At 43.5% G+C, this 27,822-nt stretch overlaps 1 protein-coding gene across 2 annotated transcripts in view; it reads right to left on the reverse strand.

The window, feature by feature from the left end:
• Positions 1–27,822, reverse strand: part of TTYH2 (tweety family member 2) — a 105,330-nt gene that overhangs the window by 67,218 nt on the left and 10,290 nt on the right. For both annotated transcript variants that reach the window (XM_070740235.1, XM_070740234.1), the window contains exon 2: positions 9,512–9,684. In XM_070740235.1, coding sequence (XP_070596336.1) covers positions 9,512–9,684 — 173 coding nt within the window. The remainder of the gene's footprint in view (positions 1–9,511; positions 9,685–27,822) is intronic.

Below are 27,822 nucleotides of genomic sequence, written 5' to 3' on the forward strand. Positions count from 1 at the left end.
CAAGAGCCCCCGCTGCAGCCCTGTTCCAGGCCTCCGCGAGAGACTCCGCCGAACTGTGGACGAGTGCCTCTGGAATAACCCCAAGCGCCGTCTGAAAGCCCTCTGGGTCCATCAGGCGCCTGGGGCGGAACATCTTCATTGGTTCCGCCTCCCTGCGGGGGAGGATTGGAGCCAGGAAGTCAAGCCGTAGTAGGAAATGGTCTGACCATGACAAAGGCAACACTTCTAAGCCCCTTAGTCTCAGACCATTACTCAATTGCTCGGAAAGGAATACCATGTCAGGTGCGTGCCCTCCCTCGTGAGTCGGACCCTGAACTACTTGAGTCAGGTCCACGGCTGTCATGGTGGCCATGAACTCCTGTGCCAACCCAGAGGTTTTGCCGAGTGACGGCAGATTGAAGTCCCCCAAGACAATAAGTCTGGGGAACTCTACCGCCAACCCGGCTACCTCCTCGAGTAGCACAGGCAGGGCTTTTGACACGCAGCTGGGAGGCAGGTACGTGAGGAATAAGCCCACCTGAACTCCTAAGTCCAACTTCATCAAGAGAGACTCGCAACCCGCTATTTCCGGAGCAATGAGTCTACGCAGGCAAAGGCTCTCCCTGGCTACAATAGCCACTCCTCCCCCCCTCCCCTGGGGTCGCGGTTGATGCCATATCTGAAACCCGGCTGGGCAAATTTCAGAGAGAGGAACACCTCCCTCCGGGCCCAGCCAGGTTTCAGTAATACATGCCAGGTCGGCCTCCTCATCCAGGATCAAATCCCGGATGAGGAGAGCTTTATTAACCACCGACCTGGCATTCAACAGCAGCAACCTGAGCCCAGGGCCAGAGTTACACTCAGTTGCTAGTCCTCAGTGAGGAAACTTTACTTTGTGATTCCAGACTTCATTTTTAACCTGGTTTCTTGCCCTGCCCAACCAAGTTGCTAGTCCTCAGTGAGGAAACTTTACTTTGTGATTCCAGACTTCATTTTTAACCTGGTTTCTTGCTCTGCCCAACCAAGTTGCTAGTCCTCAGTGAGGAAACTTTACTTTGTGATTCCAGACTTCATTTTTAACCTGGTTTCTTGCCCTGCCCAACCAAGTTGCTAGTCCTCAGTGAGGAAACTTTACTTTGTGATTCCAGACTTCATTTTTAACCTGGTTTCTTGCACTGCCCAACCAAGTTGCTAGTCCTCAGTGAGGAAACTTTACTTTGTGATTCCAGACTTCATTTTTAACCAGGTTTCTTGCCCTGCCCAACCAAGTTGCTAGAATAAAAACCCCCAGCCCTCACCTGTGTTTGAATTTCATTCACTCAGTCATTCATTCATTCTTCTCTATGCCACTCAGTCCCAACACTGTCAACCCACAAATTACCATTTCCCATCCCCTTAATGTACTGTACTGTACCTCTACCTGTACCTGTACTGTACACATTGAATAACACACTTAGTCATCCTGATAGAAATAACAAAAATATTTATTTACATTTCTACATTTTTTTGGGGGGGGTTAGCATAACTAGGATAAATCGGGATCTTCTTCTATCACCATGTCTACAATGGACGCTGCAGGTGATGTTGTGGCAGACCTCTTGGTCTTCGTGACAAACATAGTTATGGGCAGTTGTTGGCGCTTTTTCTTTTCCTTGGCTAACAAGGCTCTGTATGGTGCAATGGTGTTGTCAAGGGAGGCCTTAAATTGAAAATAGCGAGTCATGTGGGGATCCCAAAGTTCCGCCATGCATTGGAGATTTGCAGCAGCTTTGTTCATTTCTGCAAGCCGCTCCAGCGTTAGGCCAACATCTTCTTGTTCCTCACCTTGTTCAGCTCCCTCTTCCTCCTCTTCTTCACTCGCTGACCTGGTCAGCTCCTCCAGATCTCTGTCTGTCAGCGGTAGGCCATGCTCATCAAGCAAACCATTGACTTCCTCTGGTGTCATGTCAACGAAGCCTTCTCCACCCAGTGCCTGTGCCAGCTTCACAGAGTTCTGGACTGCAGCATCTTGAATTTCTTCGGGAGCAAATCCCCTGTGAGCATGCACCACTTCTGGCCACAATTTCTTCCAGCAGGCATTCATTGTCTGTGACTTCATGTCCATTAAGGCACTCTGAATGTTCGTCAGACAAGATGCGATTGTGTACTGACGCCAGTAGGCCTTCAATGTGAAGTTTGCATCAGCATCCATTGCTGCCACGATGCTTGCAAGAGAATTGCGCATGTACAGTGCCTTAAATGCGCGGATAACACCTTGGTCCATTGGCTGGATAAGCGATGTGGTGTTTGGTGGCAAGAATTCGACTTGCACCCCATCATGTTCATGTTCCAGGTCATCATGGCCTCCCGCATTGTCCATTAGGAGAAGCACTTTGAAATTGAGTCCTTTGCCAGCCAAATAAACCTGCACCTGTGGGATGAAGCACTGATTAAACCAGTCCCGCGTGAGGGGTTTTGTAATCCATGTTTTAGGATTATGCATCCAGTACACTGGCAATGAATTCTTATTTCTGTTCTTGAGGGCTCTTGGATTTCGTGACTTATAGATTAGCCCTGGCTTCAGCAAAAAGCCTGCTGCATTCCCACACATGATCAAAGTCACCCAATCTTTCATGGCCTTAAAGCCAGGGGCTTTGGCTTCATCTTGCATCAAGAAAGTCCTTGAAGGCATCCTCTTCCAGAACAGGCCTGTTTCGTCCATGTTGAACACCTGTTCTGGAAGGTAGCCCCCTTCTGCAATTAGCTCTTTAAACGTGCCCTGGACAAAGTTTTCGGCTGCACCTGTATCTGCTGAGGCAGCTTCTCCGTGCAATGACACACTCTTCAGGCCATAGCGCCGTTGAAATTTCTCAAACCACCCTTTGCTTGCTGTGAATGTGGCTGGGGCTGAGGCTGAAGAAGCAGATGTTGACGGCTGGGGGTCTCCAGGGTCATCAGCGCCTTCATCTACAGAGAATGACAGGAAAGGGAGAGAGAAGTGACTTGAATGAAAGCATACAGTCCTTCCTTCCCTTCTCTCCTTCCCTCCTTCCTTCCTTCTCTCCTTCCTTCCCTCCCTCCCTCCTTCCATTCTCTCCTTCCCTCCTTCCTTCCCTCCCTCCCTCCTTCCCTTCTCTCCTTCCCTCCTTCCTTCCCTCCCTCCCTTCTCTCCTACCTTCCTTCCCTCCCTCCCTCCTTCCCTCCCTCCTTCCCTTCTCTCCTTCCCTCCCTCCTTCCCTTCTCTCCTTCCCTCCTTCCTTCCCTCCTCCCTCCCTTCTCTCCTTCCCTCCTTCCTTCCCTCACTCCTTCCTTCCTTCCCTCCCTTCTCTCCTTCCTTCCTTCCCTCCCTTCTCTCCTTCCCTCCCTCCTTCCCTTCTCTCCTTCCCTCCTTCCTTCCCTCCTCCCTCCCTTCTCTCCTTCCCTCCTTCCTTCCCTCACTCCTTCCTTCCTTCCCTCCCTCCTTCCCTTCTCTCCTTCCCTCCCTCCCTCCTTCCCTTCTCTCCTTCCCTCCTTCCTTCCCTCCTTCCTTCCCTCCTTCCTTAAAAAACACTTAAATACACTTATAAAAAACACCATTCCTTACCTCGGTCTACCCCATCTGCATCTGTGTGTTCAAGACGGTTGTACAATTGCTGCGCCTTGGTTCGGATAGTGTTCGTATCCAAAGCAATGCTCTTTTTTCGGCAGTCTTCTAGCCACACAGACAAACCAGCTTCCATCTTCATAAGGCGTTTGTTTCTAGGCGTCACTACTCTTTTGGCAGCCTTGTTGAATGATATCAGAGAAGTTTGCCTTATCTTCTTCTCATCTTTCTTAATGTATCGCACAGTCGATTCGTTGAGCCCATAATGGCGACCAACCTCTACATTAGAATGTCCCGCTTTCAGCATGTCCAACAGTTCAATCTTTTCCTTGATTGTCAGCATCTTCCGGGTCTTTTTAGCATCGCCGCCGCCTCCACTCCGCATGGAACGTTTAGGTGCCATCTTCAAAGAAGATCCAAACAGATGCAAGAAACAGATCCAAGAAACAGATCCAAGGAACAGATCCAAGGAACAGATCCCAGACACAGATGCAAAGCACAACAACTCCAAGGCACAGATGGAAGACACAGCTCGAAGGAACGGCTCGAAGGAACTGCTCGAAGGAACTGCTCGAAGAAACGGCTGGAAGGAACGGCTCGAAGGCTCGAAGGAACGGCTGCAAAAACTTTTGCAAAAGTTGCAAAACTGATTGCAATTGCAAAGCTGATTGCAATTGCAAAGCTGATTGGCCGAGATTTCGGCCAATCAGCAATGACGCGTGACGTCATCGGGCGGGAAAAACCAAGCAGGTTTAAAAATATATATATATATATTTTCCGGAAAATCGCGATGTAGCGCTCGCGAGAATCGAGATGGTAACAATTGGTTTAAAATAGCGAAATAGCCCTTTCGCGATGCTCGAGGACGCGAAACTCGAGGGTTCACTGTACACCATTTAAAAAGTGGTTATTTCTTATTGGTGATGCGGAGGAAATGTCAGACAGAACATCAAAAAATCAGCTTTCCATGAAAGTGGACAATTTTTGCCACTTTATGTAATTTCACAAAAGATCTTCTAACATTCTCCAGCTTGGAGCTCCCCAAATGTTTGACTACAGCTCCCATCAATTCTAGCAAGATCTATTATTTTCCTACTTAAGAGATTACAGCTGCTAAGTAACTAAAGCTATCCAGAAGACATTCTTTACTTTGATTGCCACTACTGGCAAAGTGAATCATTCTTCCATGATTCTTTCATTCCAAGGTTCTGTGTTCTACTTCAGCGTTTCCCAACCGGTGTGCCGCGGCACACCGGTGTGCCGCGAGACATGGCCAGGTGTGCCGCTAAGCTCCAGCTGGGCGGGGCGCTGCCGGTACTTCCGTCCTGGGGCTCCCGCTCGCAGCTGTCCCCCGCCTCCTGCTCGATGCCACGGTTTTCGGCGCTCTCCTGCTGGGCGCCAAAGAAGGAAGGCAGGAAGAAGGAGAGCTTTATTCTTCGCGCCTTTTCCCCGCCTTCCTTCTTTGGGACCCAGCAGGAGAGCGCCGAAAACCGCGGCATCGAGCAGGAGCCGGTTGACAGCTGCGAGCGGGAGCCCCAAGACGGAAGTACCGGCAGCGCCCCGCCCAGCTGGAGCTTCTCCTGCGTCGACGGCAAGTTTCCTTTGTGGCCCGGCGGGAGGGCACTGGCGATGGGAGCGGGGGGGCGGGGGTGGCCGCAGGCAGTCGTGGGGAGATGGCGGCGGCGAGAGGGAGCGCTCTCTCTCTCTCTCTCTCAGCTGACTGCAAGCGGGAGCCCTGACGGTGGCGGTTGGACGTGCTGCTAGACGTCGTACATGCTGGCGCTGCGGGCCTGGCATATACGGTGTCCAGCAGCATGTCCAGCTGCCGCCGTCAGGGCTCCCGCTTGCAGTCAGCTGAGAGAGAGAGAGAGAGAAAGAAAGAGAGACATATAAGAGAGGCAGAGAGAGAGAGAAAGAGAGACATAGCAAGAGAGGCAGAGAGAGAGACAGAGCAAGAAAGAGAGGCAGAGAAAGAGAGAGAGAGAAAGAGAGACATAGCAAGAGAGGCAGAGAGAGAGAGACAGAGCAAGAAAGAGAGGCAGAGAAAGAGAGACATAGCAAGAGAGGCAGAGAGAGAGAAAAAGAAAGAAAGACATAGCAAGAGAAAAAGAGACTTAGCAAGAGAGGCATAGAGAGAGAGAGAAAGAGAAAGAAAGAGAGACATAGCAAGAGAGAGAGAAAGAGAGAAAGAGAAAGAAAGAGATAGCAAGAGAGGCAAAGAGAAAGAAAGAGACATATAGCAAGACAGTGAAAGAGAGAGAGAGAGCAAGAGAGAGAGAAAAGCAAGAAAGAGATAGCAAGAGAGACAGAGAGAGAGAGAGAGAGAGCAAAGGAGAGAGAAAGACATAGAGGAAGGGAAGGAGGGAGAGAGAAAGAGAGCAAAAAAGAGAGAAAGAAAGAAAGAGGGATGGAGAGAGAGAAAGAAGGGAAGGAAGGAAAAGAGAAAGAGGGAGAAATAGAGCGAAAGGGAGGAAGAGAGAGGGGTTTTTTGTCCAAACTTTTCTTTAGCCCTCCCCCCCGCCCCCCCCCCCCCCCCTTTCAGTGTTCCCCGGGATTTTGAAAATATGAATAATGTGCCGCGGCTCAAAAAAGGTTGGGAAACACTGTTCTACTTTACTGTATAGTATAATGCCATTCTGGACAAGAAATCACACAGGTTAATGTTGGTCCAAAGCAACCAACATAGATGCATAACACGTCCTCCAGAAATAGGAAAGGAATACAAACAAGGTTAATTTAAAAAGAAAGAGAAACATTAAGTTCAGTGAGCTACAACAAATGAACTTCCTTTGGCTGTCTTTGGTCATTTGTTTGCTTTCATCAAGAAAGTTGCAAAAGGGATTTAGCAGAACCAGGTTGATTACAGGTTTGAGGACAGTTGTCTTAGTTCTGTCTAGACTTTGTTCAACTCTTCATAATCATTAGCTTTTGCTGTACCCTTTAGATGAACTAAATGCCTTTTGGCAATGTGTGACCCAGGTGTCTTTCATCAGTGACAAAGGTGGAAGGCATAGGTGCACCAATTTATAGGTTGCTAAGTAAAGATAAGATCAGCTGATCAATGTTTTTCATTTAAACTGACCCAGTACAGAGGAAACAGAATGATACTATCAAAAGGCACTGGGGTTTTTTTGCATATGGACCTTGGGCCTTGAGCCACAATTTAGAAAGCAACACTAGACCCCCATCTCTATGTAAGTTTAGGATGAGAAATAGTCTTGTTTATAAGATGGTAAAATGTTCCTTGATCTTGCAGTGCATGTAATGTAACATTTGAAAATCTTCTTCCCCCACATATTTCTAAACAGAGCAAAGCAGAATTTAGTTGTCCATTTCCAAGTTTAACTGCTAAGGATGTTTAGCTTCTGAAGGTCCTTCTAGGTCCTACTTATACAGACTCTATGATATATTCTTGGTTTAATTTGTCTGAAGTAGTATAGGGTCTAATGCCCAAGCAGGGGGCTGGACTAGAAGACCTCCATGGTCCCTTCCAAAGCTGTTGTTATTATTGTTATTGTTATTATTATTATTATTATTGTTGTTGTTGTTATTACTACTACTACTACTACTACTATTATCACTTAGCTTTATCAAAGGATTTATGGGGTCACTTGTTCATTTTAATATCTTGTTTTAAATTAATCATGAGGATAAGATTTTCTATCATGTGCAAGCAATATTTATGACTATAACAGTCTACTTTTAGTCTATCTATAACAGGAAACCTTTCTGTGTGAGATCATATTCAAGTCCAGGAGATGAAGATATAATCTCTCTTTCTTGAGGCTCCCAGTTTCATTCTCCTATAATTCAGAGCCTACATGCAAATATCATGTGATCCATGTAACCCAATTATGCCATCCCTTTGGAAGAAAAAGTAAAACAGATTTCTTCATTGTTTGATTTCTTTTAGCCTCTTGGAATTTTCTACAAGGGAGATGAATACTGGAGCACAATAAGACTTCTCAGCAAGATTAAAGCAAACCCTAAAATTACGTGTGAAGCTTTGGGGCACCTACAAATGGGCCTTCTTCTCTGAGTCAGGCATGGAAGTGAAGGCAATGATGCTACCCTTTATACGGGTGGTAGCGGGGAGAAAAAGTTCAGGTAATCAAGCCCTTGGCTAAGAGAAAGACAGTGAGGTGAACCACTATTAGCATTTCATTTATAGAATTGGGAAGACAGTTTCTTTGAAAACATTGAGAGGTTGTGGTGAATCGATTATCACCATCAAGAGTATAAATGGAAGAGCTCATCTTTCATGCCCAAGATAAATATTATTTCTTAGACCACTTAATTCTTGGTGATCAAAGCTTGTGACGGAACAATTAATTAGCAGAATGCTTTGCCGTCAGAAGTTGTGGATGCTCCAATTCTCCAAAATCATATAATGGCCGTGATAGGTAACCTATGGCACGCATCCAGAGGTGGCATGCAGCATCCTCTCTGTGGGGACATGCACCATCGCCAGCTGCTCTTCTGGGTTCCATCTTCTGGGTTCCATACTGGCCACCTGCTCTCTTCCAGGTTCTCGAAGACCAGCTGGCGCGCTGGAATGCAGAAGAGAACAGCTGGCTGGCATACATGCGTGCCGGATCAACTGTCCAGGGAGCATTTCTACAACAGAACCCAGGAGAGCAGCTGGCTGCCATGTACATGCGCACCAGCTAGCTACTCTCTTTTGGGTTCCTTCAGTTTTGGCACTCGGTGACGAAAAGGTTAACCATCCCCGGTATAGCAACTCCTGTTTCAGCATGGGGTTGGACTAGAAGACCTCCAAGGTCCCTTGCAACTTTGTTGTTCTATGTGTCACACTTCTTTTCCTTTCAAACTATAAATTAAACAGGTGAAGAAAAGAAGCAGAGCTCTTTGTTTACACCTCAAATAATTCTAGTATATAAGATGTTACGAACTCATACGTTCCCAATAACCATCTATCCTACCTTTCAAGAGAAAATAAAAAGTAGAAAAGTTATGGTAATAATAGTATCTTATTTTGCAGTCAATTCAAATCCATGACAGCTTGGGAAAGTTTCCTTGGACACAGATTTTATACTCTCAGTCCCGTCCCCCCCCAATCATATACTATTACACAAGAAGAATAGGTGGGAATTTATAGCATTTAGATTTTAGAATGAAAGACCAATGGGTCTTCCTAGGGACCCACTGTTTAAGTTTCATAGGATTGGGTGGCACAGAAGTCTAATAAATTAAATTAAATTAAATTTAAAAATTAAATTAATTAAATTAAATTAAATTAGTACTATAATTCTTGAGAAGAACCAGCCCTCAGGATACCAAGGCTGTTGAGTTACAACTTTTTATGGAGGACACTTTTAAAAGCTGTCACTGAAGGAAGCATGCAGTCTGCATTGGTTGCCGATCAGTTTCTGGTCACAATTCAAAGTGTTGGTTATGACCTATAAAGCCCTTCATGGCACCGGACCAGATTACCTCAGGGACCGCCTTCTGCTACACGAATCCCAGCGACCAGTTAGGTCCCACAGAGTGGGTCTTCTCCGGGTCCCGTCAACCAAACAATGTCATTTGGCGAGACCTAGGGGAAGAGCCTTCTCTGTGGCAGCCCCAGCTCTCTGGAACCAACTCCCCCCAGAGATTAGAATTGCCCCCACCCTCCTTGCCTTTCGTAAGCTGCTTAAAACCCACCTTTGCCGCCAGGCATGGGGGAATTGAGATACACTTTCCCCCTAGGCCTTTAAAATTTTATGCATGGTATGTCTGTATGTATGATTGGTTTTTATATAATGGGTTTTAACTGTTTTTAGTATTGGATTATACTGTTTTGTTACTGTTGTTAGCCGCCCTGAGTCTGCGGAGAGGGGCGGCATACAAATCCAATAAATAATAATAATAATAATAATAATAATAATAATAATAATAATAATAGTAATAATAATAATAATCTTCCCCCCACCCTTATTACAGATCAGACTGAAGAAAAAAACTCACCAGCACATGAGAGCAGCCACCACAGCAGTCCAGGTGATGCAACAAGACTTGGGCTTCTTAGTCTCCGACTCTTCCTCCTTCTTGCAGCAATATAGGCAGATGAAATAGATGCCAAGGAAAACTAGGTTGAGACCCAAGAAGAGAACTCCAGTCAGGGCCAAGAGGATCAAGGACTATGAGACAAGAAAGGGAGAACTCTAAGCCTCTGTTTCCGGCTTTTAAAAAAACAGCAAGTTAAACATTTTCCTGCCACCAGTCAAAACATATTGTATATTTGATGTTGGAACCAGAGCTACTAGCCCTAATGCTAATCTCTAGCTTTAATCTTCCCATAATTTCAGAACTAAAGACTTGGGGTTTTTTTAATCATCACTTGACTCTTTTAAACAAATGATCAAAGAATGGATAGAAAGATTCAGCAAGTGGACTACTTACACACCACATCATATAACATTAATTTAACACTAGCCTTTATATAATGAAGTTTACTTGGATTTTGTCTTGCTTAAACTACTGGAAAGCAAAGGAACAGAAATGTATCAAATGTGTTAAGATCTATTTTCATCCACGTGCCAACCTGTATAGTTAAAATTTGGCAATCACCAACTAAATTGTTAAATTTGTTACAGCATCCATTTAAACAGCTATTTATTTACTACATCAAATATAGACAACTAACCTTGTGGTGCGATCGGAACAATTTGGAACTGAACATACTCAAAACACACTCAAAAGGGTGGTAGACTTTAGGAGAAACCCATCCATTCTTCCATCTCTTACAATACTTGACAACACAGTATCAACAGTAGAGACCTTTAAATTTCTAGGTTCTACTATATCACAAGATCTAAAATGGACACCTAACTTCAAAAACATCATCAAAAAAGCACAACAAAGAATATTCTTTCTGTGCCAACTCAGGAAGCTCAAACTGCCCAAGGAGCTGCTGATATAGTTCTACAGAGAAATCATTGAGGGTGTCATCTGCACCTCTAAAACTGTCTGGTTTGTTTCTGCAACCCAACAAAACAGACTCAGACTTCAGAAGATAATCAGAACTGCAGAGAAAACAATTGCTACCAGCTGCCTTCCATTGAGGACCTGTATCCTGCACGAGTTAAAAAGAGGGCTGTGAAAATATTTACAGACCCTTCACATCCTGGATACAAATTGTTTCATCACCTACCCTCAAAACAATGCTATAGAGCACTGTACACCAGAACAACTAGACACAAGAATAGTTTTTCCCCCGAACGCCATCACTCTGCAAAACAAATAATTCTCTCAACACTGTCAAGCTATTTACTAAGTCGGCACTACTATTAATCTTGTTGTTGCTCCTATCACTCATATCCTTCAATTAGTAACTGTATGATGATTGTTACTTTGTTGCCTATATCTTTAAAATTCATATTGACATATTGATTTGATTGCTTATTTGTACCTGGACAATCATTAAGTGTTGTACCAAGGTAATGATTCTTGACAAACATATACTGTATTTTCTTTTATGTACACTGAGTACATATGCACCAAGACAAATTCCTGGTGTATCCAATCACACTTGACCAATAAAAAAATCTATTCTATCCTATACTTCTCCGGTAGTTAAACAAACATGGCAAACTAAATTTAATGGAACCAAAGTAAAAATCTCTGTAAACTTGGGAAATCCGAAAGTTAAAAATGATCCTATTTTATTTCTACTCTGCCTTTATTATTTTTATGAATAATTCAAGATGGCGAACATATCCAGCACATTTTTCTCCTCACCTCCTCCCTATTTTCCTCATAATAACCACCGTTAGGTCAGTTGAGCTGACTTTCAGGTTTAAGACATGATTAGAACTCATGGTCTTCATAAAAGATGCTCATATTGCAGACCTTAAGGATCATTACATTTGCAAATATGCATGTGTGATAAACACAAATCACAAATATTAGAGGCTACTACCAGCTGTATACCCAATTGTATCAGTCATTTGCGATTTGAGTGGTTTGAAAGAGGAAAATAAATTAAGAATCATCAGCTGATTTCCAAAATCATAAGAACTAATCTTACTTGCTAGGGATAAGTAATTAAATGACCATTAACAAGCTTTATGTGCCTAAACAGAAGTGCCCTAAGAGGTAATTATGCCTCAGGCAACTTTACCATTAATATCTGCACAAATGTAGGCCAATTCAAGGCCCTTTTATGGCTGGTGGTGATGCAACTGTCTATTTACTGATCTTAAAAAATGTTTTCCAACCCATCATCCAGTTAACACAGAAGTGGTTTCAGTTTTGCAGACAGAAAGCACACTACATTTAGGGTGCTTAAAGCCAGCCAAATGCTCTACATGAAAAATGGACCTCTCTTACTGTGTGAAGCAATTTTTTGGGTTATAAACCATTCTGCATTTGTAGGATTGCAAATGGGCCGTAATAAACATTAAGAAAAGTGCAGTGCAAAAAGGCAAATAAAATCCCCAATTAAGCAGGAACAAAAATATAGGATGGCTTCTGAGAAATTTTTAATTTGTTCCTTAATTCTTTCTACCACGTTAAGAGCTCACATCCTTCTCCCACATTATGGTGTCTATACACTGTTATTATCTGTTGAGCCATAGAAATTTTAGGATATTCTGCTAAAACTCTTTCCATCTTTTGTGATTATTAAAATGGTTTTTTTAATATTTTAGAAGATTTGGTTTCAGAAAGCAGGATCAGTCATGCGTTTCTTTCAAAGGTAACATTTGATAATACGCCCAAAGGTTTTTCCAAAAGCCTACCCATTTTTGCAGCACCTTTGCTGCCATTCACACTTTTATTGGAAACAAATAGTTTATTACAATACAGTATTGGTATGAAGCATGTGGATATGTTTTAGCTTTTGCCACTACAGTATTACGTTTCTATGCAAAGCAGATGTTTTATTAATAGAAACACCAAGATTGGAGAAAAATCTTATTGCTGCATAATGCAGTTTAGGAATGAGATATATAAACTCTATTTTGACTCAGTTTATTTACTCTCTCTTTAATGCTTTGGACAAGATACTAAACCAGTGATGGCGAACCTATGGCACGAGTGCCACAGATGGCACATGGTACCATATCTGCTGGCACGTGAGCTGTTGCCCTAGCTCAGCTCCAAAGTGCATTTGTGTGCTGGCCAGCTAATTTTTGGCTCTCAGAGGCTTTGGGAGGGCATTTTTGGCTTCCAGAGAGCCTCCAGGGAGATGGGGGAGGGTGTTTTTACCTTCCTCCTGGCTCCAGGAAAGCCTTTTGAGCCTGGGGCAGATGAAACACGAGCCTACTGAGCCCACCAGAAGTTGGGAAAGAGGCCATTTCCAGCCTCCAGAGGGCCTCTGGGGAGCAGAGGAAGCTATTTTCGCTCTTCCCAGGCATTGACTTATGGGTGAGGGCACTTGTGCATGCACGATAGCGCACGCACATGCTCTTTCGGCACCTAAGGGGAAAAAGTATAGCCATCACTGTACTAAACTGTTATGCAGAATGTACAGGTAGTCTTTGACTTACAACAGTTCACTTAATGACCGTTTGAATTTACAATGGCACTGCAAAAAGTGACTTATGACTATTTTTCACACTTATGACCATTGCAGCATCCCCCTCATTATATGATTTGCATTTGGATGCTTGACAACTGACTCACATTTATGACAGCTGCAGTGTCCTGGAGTCACATGAACACTTTTTGCAAACTTCTGACCAGCAAGGTCAATGGGGAAACCAGAATCACTTAACAGTTGTGTTACTAACTCAACAACTGCAGTGATTCACTTAACAAACGTGGCAAGAAAAGTCATAAAATGGGGCAAAAGTCAACTAAAACATTTCTCTCACTTGGCAATATAAATTTTGGGTCCAATTGTGGTCATAGGTTGAGGACTACCTGTATACACTTGATAACAGATTGGCCCACAACATTCCCCCCCCCCCCCCCCCCAGATGGATGGTTTTTCCAGTCCTTTCTTCACCCTTCCACCTTGATCTATATTTTTCCATAGAAGTTGCATTTCATTGTAGGTAGTCCTTGACTTATGTACGACTGCAATTAAGCCCAAAATTTCCATTGCTAAGTAAGACAGCCAAGTGAGTTTTACTGCATTTTTATGACTTTTCTTGCCACAGTTGTAAAATGAATCATTCCAGTTGTTGACAAACACATTTGTTGACAAAGTAATGAGGTTACCTGGCTTCCTCACTAACTTTGCAAAAGTTGATCACATGTCCCTGGGGCAATGCAAATGTCATAAATATGAGACAAATGTCCGGATTTCAATCACGTGACCAGGGCTGCCATCAGGAATTTTGGGGCCCCATACAGCCTAAGTGTCTGCCCCCCCCCCCCCGGTGCCATTTTAAAACTACTTTTTAAAAGTTTTTAAGAAGATGTTAGATAATCATCTGAAAATAGCTGTAAATAAAACCCGATGTTCCCAGAATTAACTTTATTCATAAGATTATGATAGCAACAACTTGACCTTAGTTTTACTGGAACTATAGAATAATCATATAATAACCGCTGATGTTACAGGCCGTATAACTATATAAAGAAGGAACTGTGAGGGTAACAGTTCAAAAGGGACGGGGGGTGGTGTTTGTTATGTTGTTTTGTTGCTTGTCTTATAAAATGCAAATACAAAATTTAAACAAACAAATAAGTATATTGTAAAATGATAGATTATGTACTATCTTATTTTTTTAATGTTTACATAATATCTACTTTAAAAAAAAATCATCTGTCTGAAGTAGTGTAGGATTCCTGTCTAAGCAGGGGGTTGGACTAGAAGACCTCCAAGGTGCCTTCCCACTGTTATTCTATTCTAATTATCCAGGGGGTTGTGTAGTTATCAGTGGTATTAAAATAGGAGCTGTTAAAAAAAAACCAAATACAATTTCATATTGCTTCACATCTCAATATCCTTTTCGATCTAGTTTTTAGGCCCATCGGTGAACGCAGGTCTGAACGAGCCCGTGGTATCCAAGTTAATTTCAAAGTACACTGCTCAAAAAAAGTGAAAGGAACACTTAAACAACACAATATAAACTCCAAGTTGTCAATCAGTGTTGCTTCCTAAGTGGACAGTTTGATTTCACAGAAGTTTGATTTACTTGGAGTTATATTGTGTTGTTTAAGTGTTTCCTTTATTTTTTTGAACAGTATAGATCAGGGGTCCTCAAACTTTTTACACAGGGGGCCAGTTCACTGTCCCTCAGACTGTTGGAGGGCCGGACTATTAAAAAAACGTGTGAACAAATCTCTATGCACACTGCACATACCTTATTTAAAGTAAAAAACAAAATGGGAACAAATACAATATTTAATATTTATTCTCCCTCTTTCTCTCTCTCTCCCTTTCTCTCTGTCCTTCTGTCTTTCTAATTCTCTCTCTCTCTTTCTCTGTCCTCTCTTTCTCTTTCTTTCTCTCTTTCTTTCTCTCTCTTCTCTCTTTCTCTCACTCACTCTCTTTCTATCTCTCCCTCTTTCTCTCTACCTTTCTTTCTCTTTCTCTCTCTCCCTTTCTCTCTACCTTTCTTTCTCTGTTCTTCTCTTTCTTTCTCTCTGTCCCTCTTTCTCTGTCCCTCTTTCTTTCTCTCTGTCCCTCTTTCTTTCTCTCTGTCCCTCTTTCTTTCTCTCTGTCCCTCTTTCTTTCTTTCTCTCTGTCCCTCTTTCTTTCTCTCTGTCCCTCTCTTTCTTTCTCTCTGTCCCTCTCTTTCTTTCTCTCTGTCCCTCTTTCTTTCTCTCTGTCCCTCTCTTTCTTTCTCTCTGTCCCTCTCTTTCTCTGTCCCTCTTTCTTTCTCTCTGTCCCTCTCTTTCTTTCTCTCTGTCCCTCTCTTTCTTTCTCTCTGTCCCTCTTTCTTTCTCCCTGTCCCTCTCTTTCTTTCTCTCTGTCCCTCTCTTTCTTTCTCTCTGTCCCTCTCTTTCTTTCTTTCTCTCTGTCCCTCTTTCTTTCTCTCTGTCCCTCTCTTTCTTTCTCTCTGTCCCTCTCTTTCTTTCTCTCTGTCCCTCTTTCTTTCTCTCTGTCCCTCTGTCCCTCTCTGTCCCTCTCTTTCTTTCTCTCTGTCCCTCTTTCTTTCTCTCTGTCCCTCTCTTTCTTTCTCTCTGTCCCTCTCTTTCTCTCTGTCTCTCTGTGGGTGGGTGTATGTGTGAGTGTGCGCGCACGCGCTCCCCGCTGGGCGGTTGCGGGGGTTGTTCCCATTACTTTGTTGTTGTTATTGCCTTTTTTTTTAAAGCGAGAAAGAGTCGTGGAGACCTTCGGCGACAGGAAAGCCGTCTCACCACCTTTAAATGGCAATTGCGTGTCATCTGAGCATGCTCCTGAGTGGGCCGGCGAGGGATATAAAAAAGGCTGGGACGCAGCGCGGAGCTCTCAAGCGAAAGAGCCGCCGCGGTAGGGGAGTCAGTGGGAGCGTTCAGGACCTACCCCTCTACCGCAAGGCGCCGGGTTTCCCTTTCTCCCTCGCCCGAAGGCTGGAGACCCACGCGGCTCCTCTGGGGGCCTTGCGGAAGGCGGCGGCGGAAGCCCCCATGGCCGGCACTGGGTGTGAGGGAGGATGCTTTCTGCGCGGGCGGAGGCCCACCCTCGCCGGAAGAGCTGCCCATCTAGCAGTCCCGCTGCCCCATTGGCCGGCAGGAGATGATGGGCAAGGGACGCCTCGGGGAAGGAGGGCAGGGCGGGAAGGGAAGGAGGGGGCTGGCGGGGGTTTAGGGAAGGGGAGCCGAGGCCAGCCTTGCAGCTCCTCGGCGGGAGGAGTCGAAAGCCACCGGGAGAAGACTGGGCTCAGCAGGAGAAGCGCCGGGCCCGCCCGCCCCCATTATTCAGGCTCTCTTCGGGGTTGGGGAGTTTTTGGCGGGGCCCGGGGCCCCCCCAATTTTCCAATTTGCCCGGGCCCGGGACAGCAGTCCCAGTAATACCCGTCTATCGGCGGCCCTGCACGTGACCATGTAGGGATGCTGCAATAGTTGTAAGTGTGAAAAATGGTTGTAAGTTCTTTTTTCACTGCTATTGTAAATTCAAATGGTTGCTAAACAAATGGTTATAAGTCAAGGGTTAAATAAGGTTCAGGAGGGAAGTGTTTTTAATAGGAAAGTGAACACAAGAACAAGGGGACACAATCTGAAGTTAGTTGGGGGAAAGATCAAAAGAAACGTGAGAAAATATTATTTCACTGAAAGAGTAGTAGATCCTTGGAACAAACTTCCAGCAGACGTGGTTGGTAAATCCACAGTAACTGAATTTAAACATGCCTGGGATAAACATATATCCATTGTAAGATAAAATACAGGAAATAGTATAAGGGCAGACTAGATGGACCATGAGGTCTTTTTCTGCCGTCAGTCTTCTATGTTTCTATGTTTCTAAGGTTTGCTGGTATTTCCCTCCTTCATTCCTTCCTTCTTCCCTCTCTCCCCTCCCCTCCCTTCCTCAATGTGCAATAATTTACAGTGATATTTTACTACATCACAGGAAACAGTATATAATTAACAGAATACGTTAAGGCACAGGATAAAATAAATAACAACCAGTTTGCCAATATGATCAATTACTACACTATAACACCGAACTCCAAATGCCCTGAATAAAACTTTTATCTTAGGAGCCTTATGGAACGATGCCAGAGTCATTGCCAGACAGATCTCAGTGGGAGTCTGTTCTACATAGTGGTTAAAAAAACCCCCTATTGACTATAATAAACCGTATACTTCTTACTTCCCTTACAAGAGGGATACTGATCATCCACAATAAGGATAGGATAGGATAGAATATAATTCTTTATTGGCCCAGTGAGACTGGACACACAAGGAATTTGTCTTAAGTGCATATGCTCTCAGTGTGCATAAAAGAAAAGATACATTTGTGCAGAATCTTAAAGTACAACACTTAATGATTGTCATAGCGTACAAATAAGCAATCGGGAAACAATCAAAATTGATATAAATTGTAAGGATACAAGCAACAAGTTACAGTCATATAGTTACAAGTGGGAGGAGATGGGAGATAGGAACAATGAGAAGACTAATAGTAATTGTAGTGCAGCCTTAGTGAAGTGCGCACATCTGATGAGCACACATTTGACTGCTTACAACTGACACCATGGGAATCATCAGGGCTTGTTGAGAAATATTCCTGATGGGATGCCACAGCTGACATCAATGGTCAGTGACAATTATGCATTTAAGTAGTAATGCAGATAGGTTCACGCTACTTGTACATTACAAATGGCTGGTGAATTTAGCTTTGCAATAAATAGAGATCTATAGTATCAGAAGTTATTGTACAGTGGAGAAGTATTCCTTCCTTCCCTGACATGTGGGCTGCAACTCCCCAGAGCACAGTACAGGTAGTCCTCGACTTACGACCACAAAAGCTCAACATTTCTGTTTGTTAAATGAGTTTTGCCCCCTTTCTTGCCACAATTAAGTGAATCACTGCCATTGTTAAATTAGTAGCACTGTTGTTAAGTGGCTTCCCCATGGACATTGCTTGTCAAAAGGTCGTAAAATGGATCATATCACCCTCCCTCCCCCGAACACGACTCGGTTGCCAAGCGTCTGAATTTTGATCATGTGACCATGGGGTTATGCTGCAATGGTTGTAAGTGTGAAAAATGGTCATAAGTCACATTTTTTCAGTGCTGTTCTAACTTCAAATGATCACTAATTGAACTGTTGTAAATTGAGGACTACCTGTAATCTAGCTGGCTGAGAATAATGAACTGCTCACTGCCTTCTTTCTAGCAATGTAACTTTACAATGTAATACTGCCCTTATTTTAGAGTATAAGATGTACCTCTTTCCTCCCTAAAAGAGGCTGAAATTTTGGGTGTGTCTCAAACTATGAATGTAGCTTTTTCAAAGCTTTTTTTCCAGCCCTTATAAGGTGCTAATGATCTTCCCAGCTCTTACCAGCTTGCAGGCTTGCAGGCTTTTTCATTGTTACTCGCTCCGAATAAGGTTTTTAAAGACCTAACCAGGGGATAAAATAATGTGCTGAAGCTGACCAGACTTAGGACGCTAGCCAGATGAATACCTGGTAGGCAGATTCCCCCCTCCCCATTTTCCTCCCCCAAAACTAAGATGCATCTTATACTCCGAAAATCTTTGCAGCTTCCTACACTCCCTTTCAAATGCTTCCTTGTTCTGGATATTTACATCAAATCTATTTAGGACATTAATGGAATTTATATTAGGCTTCTTCCAAAAAAGAGCTCGGAAGTCTTTGCAAAACAACTTTCTACATACTATACACAAAAAGATTTTCCAAGAGCTTTTTAGGAACACTTTCCACTGTCTAATTAACCAGAAGGTTGATTGGAGTGTTGGGTTATATCCCATAAATTTATTTTAAACATAGGCTGTATTGCCTTTGCATACTTTACAATTTCCAATTTTCCATCGCTCCTTGCATATTGAAATGTTCCAATCTGATGGGCTCTGTCTTTACTTGTTACATTGCTAATTATTTTTTTTAACCAAAGCAATTTTTGGAAACAAAGATTTTACTGGTAAATCATAAGTGTGGGACAGTTTTAATTCTATCACATTTAGTTTGCTGTTCTTCCCAAGTGTTGAGAGACCACCCACTGAATCTAATTTTTTTCTCACTTTTCACTATCAGAAAACATGTGCATGGCAACTTCACAGGTGTTGCTGTTTTAATCACAGTGCTTTCCACTCTGCATATAAATATATCCTTGTAGCCTTAATTTCTGATGACATGTTTGAAAGCAGTACAGTGATCCCCCGATTATCGCGAGGGTTCCGTTCCAAGACCCCTCGCGATAATCGATATTTCGGGATGTAGTGGTGCGGAACTAAAAACACCATCTGCGCATGCGCGCCCTTTTTCCATGGCCGCACATGCGCAGATGGTGGAGTTTGCGTGTGGGCGGCGGGGAAGACCCGGGGAAGACCCAGGGAAGGTTCCTTCGGCCGCCCAACAGCTGATCTGCTCCGCAGCGCGGCAGCAGCGAGGAGCCGAAGATGGGGTTTGCCGCTTGCCTGTTCGCCCGCCCGCCCGGCTGCTCGCTTGCCGCTGGCTTGCTGCTGGCTTGCAGTGCGGCAACAGCGAGGAGCCGAAGATGGAAACCCCAGGCAACGGGGAAACCCCATCTTCGGCTCCTCGCTGCTGCCGAGCAGATCAGCTGGTGGGCGGCCGAAGGAACCTTCCCTGGGTCTTCCCACCGCCCAGGCAAAGGGGAAACCCCAAGATCGCTTGCCGCTTGCCCGTCACCCGCTCGCCCGGCCGCTCGCTTGCCGCTTGCCCGTTCACCCGCCCGCCCGGCTGCTCGCTTGCCGCTCGAGAGCAAGAGGGGGAGAGATAGAGAAAGAGAGAGAAGGAAAGAAAGAGATGAGAAAGGGAGGAAGAGAGTGTGAGAGAGGAAGAAGCAAGATAGAGAAAGAGAGAGAGAAAGAAAGATGAGAAAGGAAGGGAGTGACGTCATCGGGTGGAAAAATCGCGATATAGCGTTTCGTAATGATCGGGATCGCGAAACTCGGGGGATCACTGTATATCACCCAAGAGAATCATATAAATATTAGATAAAGTCCATAACAACATGGTACCCCTTGTCTTGGCAACTGGATACTCATAGTCTTAACTGACACAGTTGGGTTTTGGCTCAGGCCAACAATAGCCTCACTTGGAGTCTTTGGACAACTTGCTTGTGCTCAACCCAATGTATCCCCCTCTTCCCTGGAATTTATTTTGGGTTGCTGGTTTTTTGTTTTTTTTTTGAAAAATAGGAAGAGGGATTGCTATGCAGGCTACTTTTAATTCATAGAGGAAATCAAATGAAGAAAATGTTCATTTCAGAGCCAAACAATAGTTCAGCTCGAAGCACAGAAATAAACTTAGAAAATAATGGCAATAGCAATACTTACTGTACATATCAGTTCACAGGGCTCTAGGCAGTTTATAGAGTCATCATATTGCTTCCAACAATCTGGATCCTCAATTTATCGACCTCTTAAGGATGGAAGGCTGAATCAACCTTGAACCAGTCAGAATTGAACTGATGGCAGTAGGCAGAGTTAGCCTGCAATCCTGCAGTCTAATCACTGCGCCACCATGGCTCTTGCAATCAACAATGAAAGGCGTTGGAGGATATAATTCACACAAAAAAAGAGTATTGTGATAGCCTGTAAGAGATCAGTCCCTCCCTACAAGTCTCATGGGACAATATAGAACAGTGGTAGTCTACATGCAAAACATTTCTAATAATGTTCCATGTTAACAATCATTGTAAGACCGCAATAACTAGGCAAGTGTGAATGAAGCTGCTGGGAGGTTGGGTCATTCTCTAGTACCAATTGTGCACTTGTTCTAATCTCAATGAAGGGCACTAGATTTGAACTTTAATGTCATTACCGTCAGCAATCTGGCTATCTAAAGACCTGCATTCACTTAGTGGGAGTTTTAAGACGTCATTGTTCTTCTTTGACATGTTAAACAGTGACAGAGTTGGAAGGGACCTTGGAGATCATCTAGTCCAACCCCCTGCTCACGCAGGAGACCTATGCTAGGGATTTGAACTGCTGGCCTTTCTTATCAACAAGCTCAGTGTCTTAGCCACTGAGATACCTAGTCAGACTAACTGTTCTTTATATGTTTTAGCCTCCAGTCCTATAATTATCCTTGAGTCCACAGTTGGATCAGACCCACTTGTCAAATGTCAGAGCAAATTTCTCTTTATTTTTCTAAAGTAGCATCCTTGAGTAAATTAACCAAGCTCTTCTCTGTGTGCTTAAGTGTCCTCCAAAAATAATATTTAGGTTTTATTAATGTTTAGAATGGTTTTCAATTAGCCTTCAGCCATTCCAATGCAATATATAATAAAGGACAGCTCAATAAAGATGTTAACTCAAACGTCCAGCACTGGGCCCTCAGTATCAAAATGCTGCACTCAGATGGACCAGATGTTCTTAGCCAAATAGAAAAATACATAACATTTTAGTTGTTTATTTATTTAAATGTATCAGCCGCTCAATTCAACTGGACTGTTTAATCAGTCCCCCTTTAGCAAAGAGGGATTGTATTAATGGATGGATTAAAACAGCTCTGTCAAGAAAAATAAAAGCTTTTCTTTCTTCATTAAAGAAGAAAACAGTTCTCTCAAGAAAAATAAAAGTTTTCTTTCAGTTCTCTCAAGAAAAATAAAAGCTTTTCTTTCTTCCACTGACTGTAGAGGCTTTGGTGCTGCTTTTCATCAACCAAGCCTGTCAGACAGACAGCCTTGCATGGCACAGGGGCCAAGCTGGGAATCTCCTAGCGAGAGGCAATTTGTTTAAAACTAAATCACAAGGATTGCTTTGGACACAGGGCAGCTTTTTTGTTGCTGAAACCTAGTTGCTGTCAAAAGTCATCTCTTGACCCCATTAGGACAGAGGTATGCTTTGTCGGGTGGTATTAAGACCCGAGGTTCCCATTTAGCCCCTCCAGATGAATGCTGGAGCAAAGGGCAGAAGGGAAGTGCAGACACTTTGGCACACAAAATCCCTTAAAAGCACAAACATCAGCCAGGATGACAAAGGATGTCAAAGGGGACCCTACACCAGTGTTTCCCAACCTTGGCCACTTGAAGCTATCTGCTGCTGGCTGGGGAATTCTGGGAGTTGAAGTCCAGATAGCTTCAAGTGGCCAAGGTTGGGAAACACTGCCATACACAATAAAGGCATTTGTAAGAGCACACTTGGGGGAGGGAAGAGATATTTTCGCAGCCCCAACATAAAACAATCACAAGTATTTATTAACCAAAAGCCAGCTTTCTGTGGCAAGAAAAAACTTGCAATTCAATGTGAAAAAAGAACAAGAGCTCTCTCTTGCTCAATGCAATATTTTGGGCCTTCGGTTGTGAAAACCTCAAAGTTCCTCAAAGGAAATATGAAGAATGTATAATCTTATGACTGCTTCCTTTTGATCCACATCACTCATTTCAACCCACCTCCCTTTAAAATATTTCAGGCCATCTTCAAAAGAATCCAAGTGGCAGTAAAAAATAATAATAATCCAGATGGAAGTGTTTTAGCCGCCCCGAGTCTACGGAGAGGGGCGGCATACAAATCCAATAAATTATTATTATTATTATTATTATTATTATTATTATTATTATTTATTATTTAATCTACACTTGAAAGAACATTTGAAGGGGACAAAGATCTTATTGTACTTAAATGATAACTGAATGTACATAATTTTTTTTAAAAGAACCTAGACTAACATAGCATCATTTTTTTAAAAAAAAACATAGACTCACATAGCATGGTGATAATGTTTCAACAAAACATATTTTGAAAAATATTGTAGAAATAGAGGCAAGTATTAATCACCTATTAAACACTGCAATTTGGTGACTAATGGAACATAAATTTTGTCAGCTTCACTCATCAGCTGTCTTAATTAGAAAAGTTTGGCTGTGGTATTTTAAAAACTAATAACTGAAAAGAATCTTCTATGTTTTTTTTTCTTTGTAAAGAGACGGTAATTGTCATTCTATTGGAATCTGAACAGCTTCTATTCCATTTTAAAACAAAGTACATTTTTAAACCATTGTAATGCAATCATTTATTTATCTTCTCCATATCAGACGAATGGGAACCATGTCAGCAGAAAAGAAGAAAGATCCATGAAGGAGTCCATGTGGGGGATAAGGGCTGGTATAGATGTTGCAATGTCAAGGAAAATCACTGAGATGTGGTGTCTGAAATTTCCATGGTCTATTCAGAAACACAACTGGCATCTACGAGCATGCATGAAACAAAAAACAAAAATTTGTGTTTACGAGGCTCTAATCCAGTGATGGCGAACCTATGACACGCATGTCAGCACTGACACGCGTAGCCATTTTTAGTGACACGCGGCCGCCGGAGAAACTTTCGGAGAGAATGCGCCAAACGCACGCAACGCGAGCCAAAAAAAAGAGAAAAGCCTCCTCACTCTCACCCCTCCCTCCTGTTTCACCTTCATTGATGCTTGGAGAAGCCCGCGCCTCCTTCGCCTCCCCCCCACCCAGCCCGGGAAGGAAAAATCCGGCAGAGCGCAAGCGCAGGTTCTTAAAGGAGCCGCGTTGTTGATTTCCGAGCACCAAAAAAAAAAAGGACGTGCGAAGAGCGAGAATAGGAGCCCGGCCCGGCTGGAGCTTCCCTGGCAGTGATGGCACGTGAGCTTTTGGGGCCTGGTGGGAGGGCGCCGGCCATTGTGTGCCCGCACAGCCATTAGGAACCCCCTCCCCCGGCAGAAATTTTTGAAGTGGTGCAAAGCCACGCAGTCCTGAATCGCTCCCTTCTCCAGCCAGCAAAGTCGGCTGCCCAGGAAAGCGCCGCATTTGAAAAGCGCGCATTTAAAAATCACGCCACTTTCCCTGGCAGCAGGCTTGCTGGCCGGAGAAGCGAGCGATCCGGGACTGCCTGGCTTTGCGTCGTGATGACAACAACGGTGCCATGGTGGCCTTCAAGCGCCGCCCTTCGTGGCGCCCAACCACCCGTTCCTCAGGTAGATGTCTGGCGCACTACTGGGAGGCGGAGGCGGCGCGTGGCCAGGCGCTGAGCTCCATGGACACCTGGGAGGGCAAAGGGGTGAATGTGGCTGCTGCCTCTTAGGCGGAGGCGAAGGTGATGGCGGAGTCTGTGCTGGGGCCATGCAGGGAAGCTGATCCAGGGGGCCACGGACCGGCAAGCCGCCCTCCACTCTCTCTCCGCTCTCCCTCTCTCTTTCTCTCTCTGTTGCTGCCGTGGTGCATGAGAGAGAAAGAGAGAGAGAAAAAGGAGGAGAGAGAATAAGAGAGAAAGAGAGAGAGAAGGCAAGCAAGAGAGAGAGAGAGAGAAAGCAAGGGAGAGAGAGAGAGAGAAAGGGTGTGTGTGTGTGAGAGGAAGAGAGAGAGAGAAAGAGAAAGAAAGCAAGAGAGAGAGAAAGAGAGAGAAAGCAAGAGAGAGAGAGAGAAAGCAAGAAAGAGAGGAACAGAGAGAGAAAGAAAGAGAAAGAAAGAAAGAGAGAGAGAGAGAAAGAGAGAAGGAAAGTAAGAGAGAGAAAGAGAGAAAGCAAGAGAGAGAGAGAAAGCAAGGAAGAGAAAGAAAGAAATAGAGAAAGGGAGGAAGAGAGAGAGAGAAAGAGAAAGAAAGCAAGAGAGAAAGAGAGAAGGAAAGCAAGAGAGAGAGAAAGAGAGAGAAAGAAAGAGAGAGAGAGAAAGAAAGGAAGAGAGAAAGAAAGCAAGAGAGAGAGAGAAAGAAAGCAAAAGAGAAAGAGAAGGAAAGCAAGAGAGAGAGAGAGTGAGAAAGAGAGAATAAAAGAGAGATAGCAAGAGAGACAGAGAAAGAGAGAGAGAGAGAGAAAGCAAGAAAGAGAGAAAGAGGAAAGGAGGGAGAAAGAGCAAAAAAGAGAGGAAGGAAGAAAGAAAGAGGGATGGAGAGAGAAGGGGAAAGAAAGAGGGAGAGAGAGAGAAATAGGGCGAAAGGGAGGAAAAGAGGGGGGGGGGTTGTCCAAACTTTTTTTAGCCGCCACCCACCCCACCCCGCTCACCGTTCCCCAGGATTTTGTAAATGTGAATTATGTGCCGCGGCTCAAAAAAGGTTGGGAAACACTGCTGTAGGCCATTTGGGATTTCTGAATAAAATATAGCCTGTAAATAAAAGAAATATTTTTTCTTTAACAAGAAAAAAGATAAATAAGAGGGAATCTTGTATTCCTTTTCTTTCCTGTTTATGTTTTTTTCTCAAGGTGAAACACCACCCGAGTTATGCTTGGTTTTTTGGCGAATTTTGACACACCAAGCTCAAAAGGTTGCCCATCACTGCTCTAATCACTTGACTTGACAATAGCTATAGGTTTTAAGAAGATGTGATGTGCCAGGGATGAAAAAAACAAGACTTTTATTTTTATCAATGCACATCTTGGTGTCATATTTTTTGCAGAGTATAACTAGACACAAGAACAGTTTTTCCCCAAATGCCAGTACTCTGCTAAACAAATAATTCCCTCACTACTGCCAAACTATTCACTAAGGCTGCATTACTCTTATTAGTCTTCTATCACCCATCTCCTCCCACTTGTGACTGTATGACTGTAACTTGTTGCTTGTATCCTTATGATTTCTATTAATATTAATTGTTTCCTAATTGCTTATTTGTACCCCATGACAATCATTAAGTGTTGTATCTCATGACAAATGTATCTTTTCTTTTATGAACACTGTGAGCATATGCAGCAAAGACAAAATCCTTTTGTGTCCAATCACACTTGACAATAAAGAATTCTATTCTATTCTATTCCATTCCACCCCATCCCAGCAACCGATTAGGTCCCACACAGTGGGCCTTCTCCGGGTCCCGTCAACTAAACAATGTCGGTTGGCGGGCCCCAGGGGAAGAGCCTTCTCTGTGGCGGCCCCGACTCTCTGGAACCAGCTCCCCCCAGAGATTAGAACTGCCCCTACTATCCTTGCCTTTCGTAAGCTCCTTAAAACCCACCTTTGTCGTCAGGCATGGGGGAATTGAGACATCTCCCCCGGGCATATACAATTTATGCATGGTATGTTTGTATGTATGTTTGCTTAGTAAATGGGTTTTTAAAAATATTTTAAATTATAATTATTAGATTTGTCATGAACTGTTTTATTTTGTTGTGAGCCGCCCCGAGTCTGTGGAGAGGGGCGGCATACAAATCTAATAAATGAATGAATGAATGAATGAATAAATAAATAAATCCCATCCCATCCCATCCTATTTTCTATTTCAATTCCCTGCCAGAATCAGAGCAAGAGACAAAGGATGCTTGACCATGTAAACAGGGGCTTGTAATTGGCAAACACTGTCCCCATAGCCTACAATCCTTTTCTCTGCAATGAAAAGCATGCAATACACATTTCCACGCCACCATCAAGTGCTCTTGAGACGAGAAACAAACATCAGAAATCCCCCAGAGTGGGCAGCTGTGCCATGCACCATTGTTCACTTCTTTGCTGGCATAAATCTCGCCAAACAGTGCCAGGTTTCTACGAGGCAACAACCCACAGCCTGGGTAGTATCTGCTTCTCCTTGGGTAATTTCCAACCCTAAGGTCAGAGGGGTGTGGGAGGAAGAAGGAGAAATCATTCCACTTCCTTCCCAGGCTACCAACTTTACATGCTCATAAATGCCTCCCCAGTCTCATCTTGGCAGGATGCCCTTTAATGCACGGTCAGCAAAGCAATAGTACTGCTATCTATTATCAGCCAGGACAAGACCAATTTTGCAAACAGCATCTCTTACTCTGTCTTTTCTAAAGTGAGTCACCACAAACCTTAGTAAGAGAACAACGATGCACCATTAAATGAAATTTTCAACCTACCAATGAAATGTATAAATTCTGAGCCATAACTTTTCTCTCCTTTGCTTTTTTATTCTTAGTCTCGGTAAAAAAGGAAGAAAATCAGAATTCGCACTATTTTTTGTGAACTCGAGAAGGAAGAAATCTCATTCACTGTAATCCCTGGAATATTATCTGCATACTGACTCCCATCTTTGATAGTAGATTAGTATCAATATCAACCCAACTGATGTGACTTGTTAAACCAAGACTGATGGCAGAAGAATACAGCTGAGGGCCACATTTAGCATTTAACTGCATTGCAATGGCCATATATTCTGAACGTAGTGGGCAACATCAAGACAGTAATTTGTATTCAGTTATAATTAAATAAAGCTTATATGATTACTATCCACATAGGTACTTTTGTCTTTTTAATAATAATTTTTATTGATTTTTTTGTAATAATAATACATACACACTACCAGTGTTCCCTCTAATTTTTTTTTTTTGGGGGGGGGCGGAAAAGTATAGTGTTTGAGCGGCAGTCCCTTCGGGACTGGGCGGCACAAAAATAATAAACAAACAAACAAACAAACAAATAAAAAACCCACCCTGTTTTGCCTCAGAGAATTTCAAAATAAAATACTGTACTGTGTGTCTATAACAGTGAGCTCATAATAGGCCAACTCTATCAATATTAAAATGCCACTTAAATAGTTGAGCTAGTTTCAAACTAGATTTTGATTTTCTTTCTCTCTTCCTTACTCCCATTCTTTTTCTTTCTCTTTTCCTTCCTCTCTTTTTTCTATCTGTTTCTCTCTCTTCCTCTCTTCCTCTCTCTCTCCTTCCCTCTCACTCTTTCCCTCTCGGCTTCTGGGCAGGTTTGGAAAACTCTGAGTTGATGATGATTTTTAAGTGAGCGATTGCTCACTGCTCAGCTTAGAGGGAACTATGCACACTACAGTGATCCGTGCTCCCACCAGCCCACCACCCAACGACATTCAAACCCTTCCACCAA

The sequence above is a fragment of the Erythrolamprus reginae genome, chromosome 2 (assembly GCF_031021105.1).
Source record: "Erythrolamprus reginae isolate rEryReg1 chromosome 2, rEryReg1.hap1, whole genome shotgun sequence".
Classification (NCBI taxonomy): Eukaryota; Metazoa; Chordata; class Lepidosauria; order Squamata; family Dipsadidae; genus Erythrolamprus; species Erythrolamprus reginae.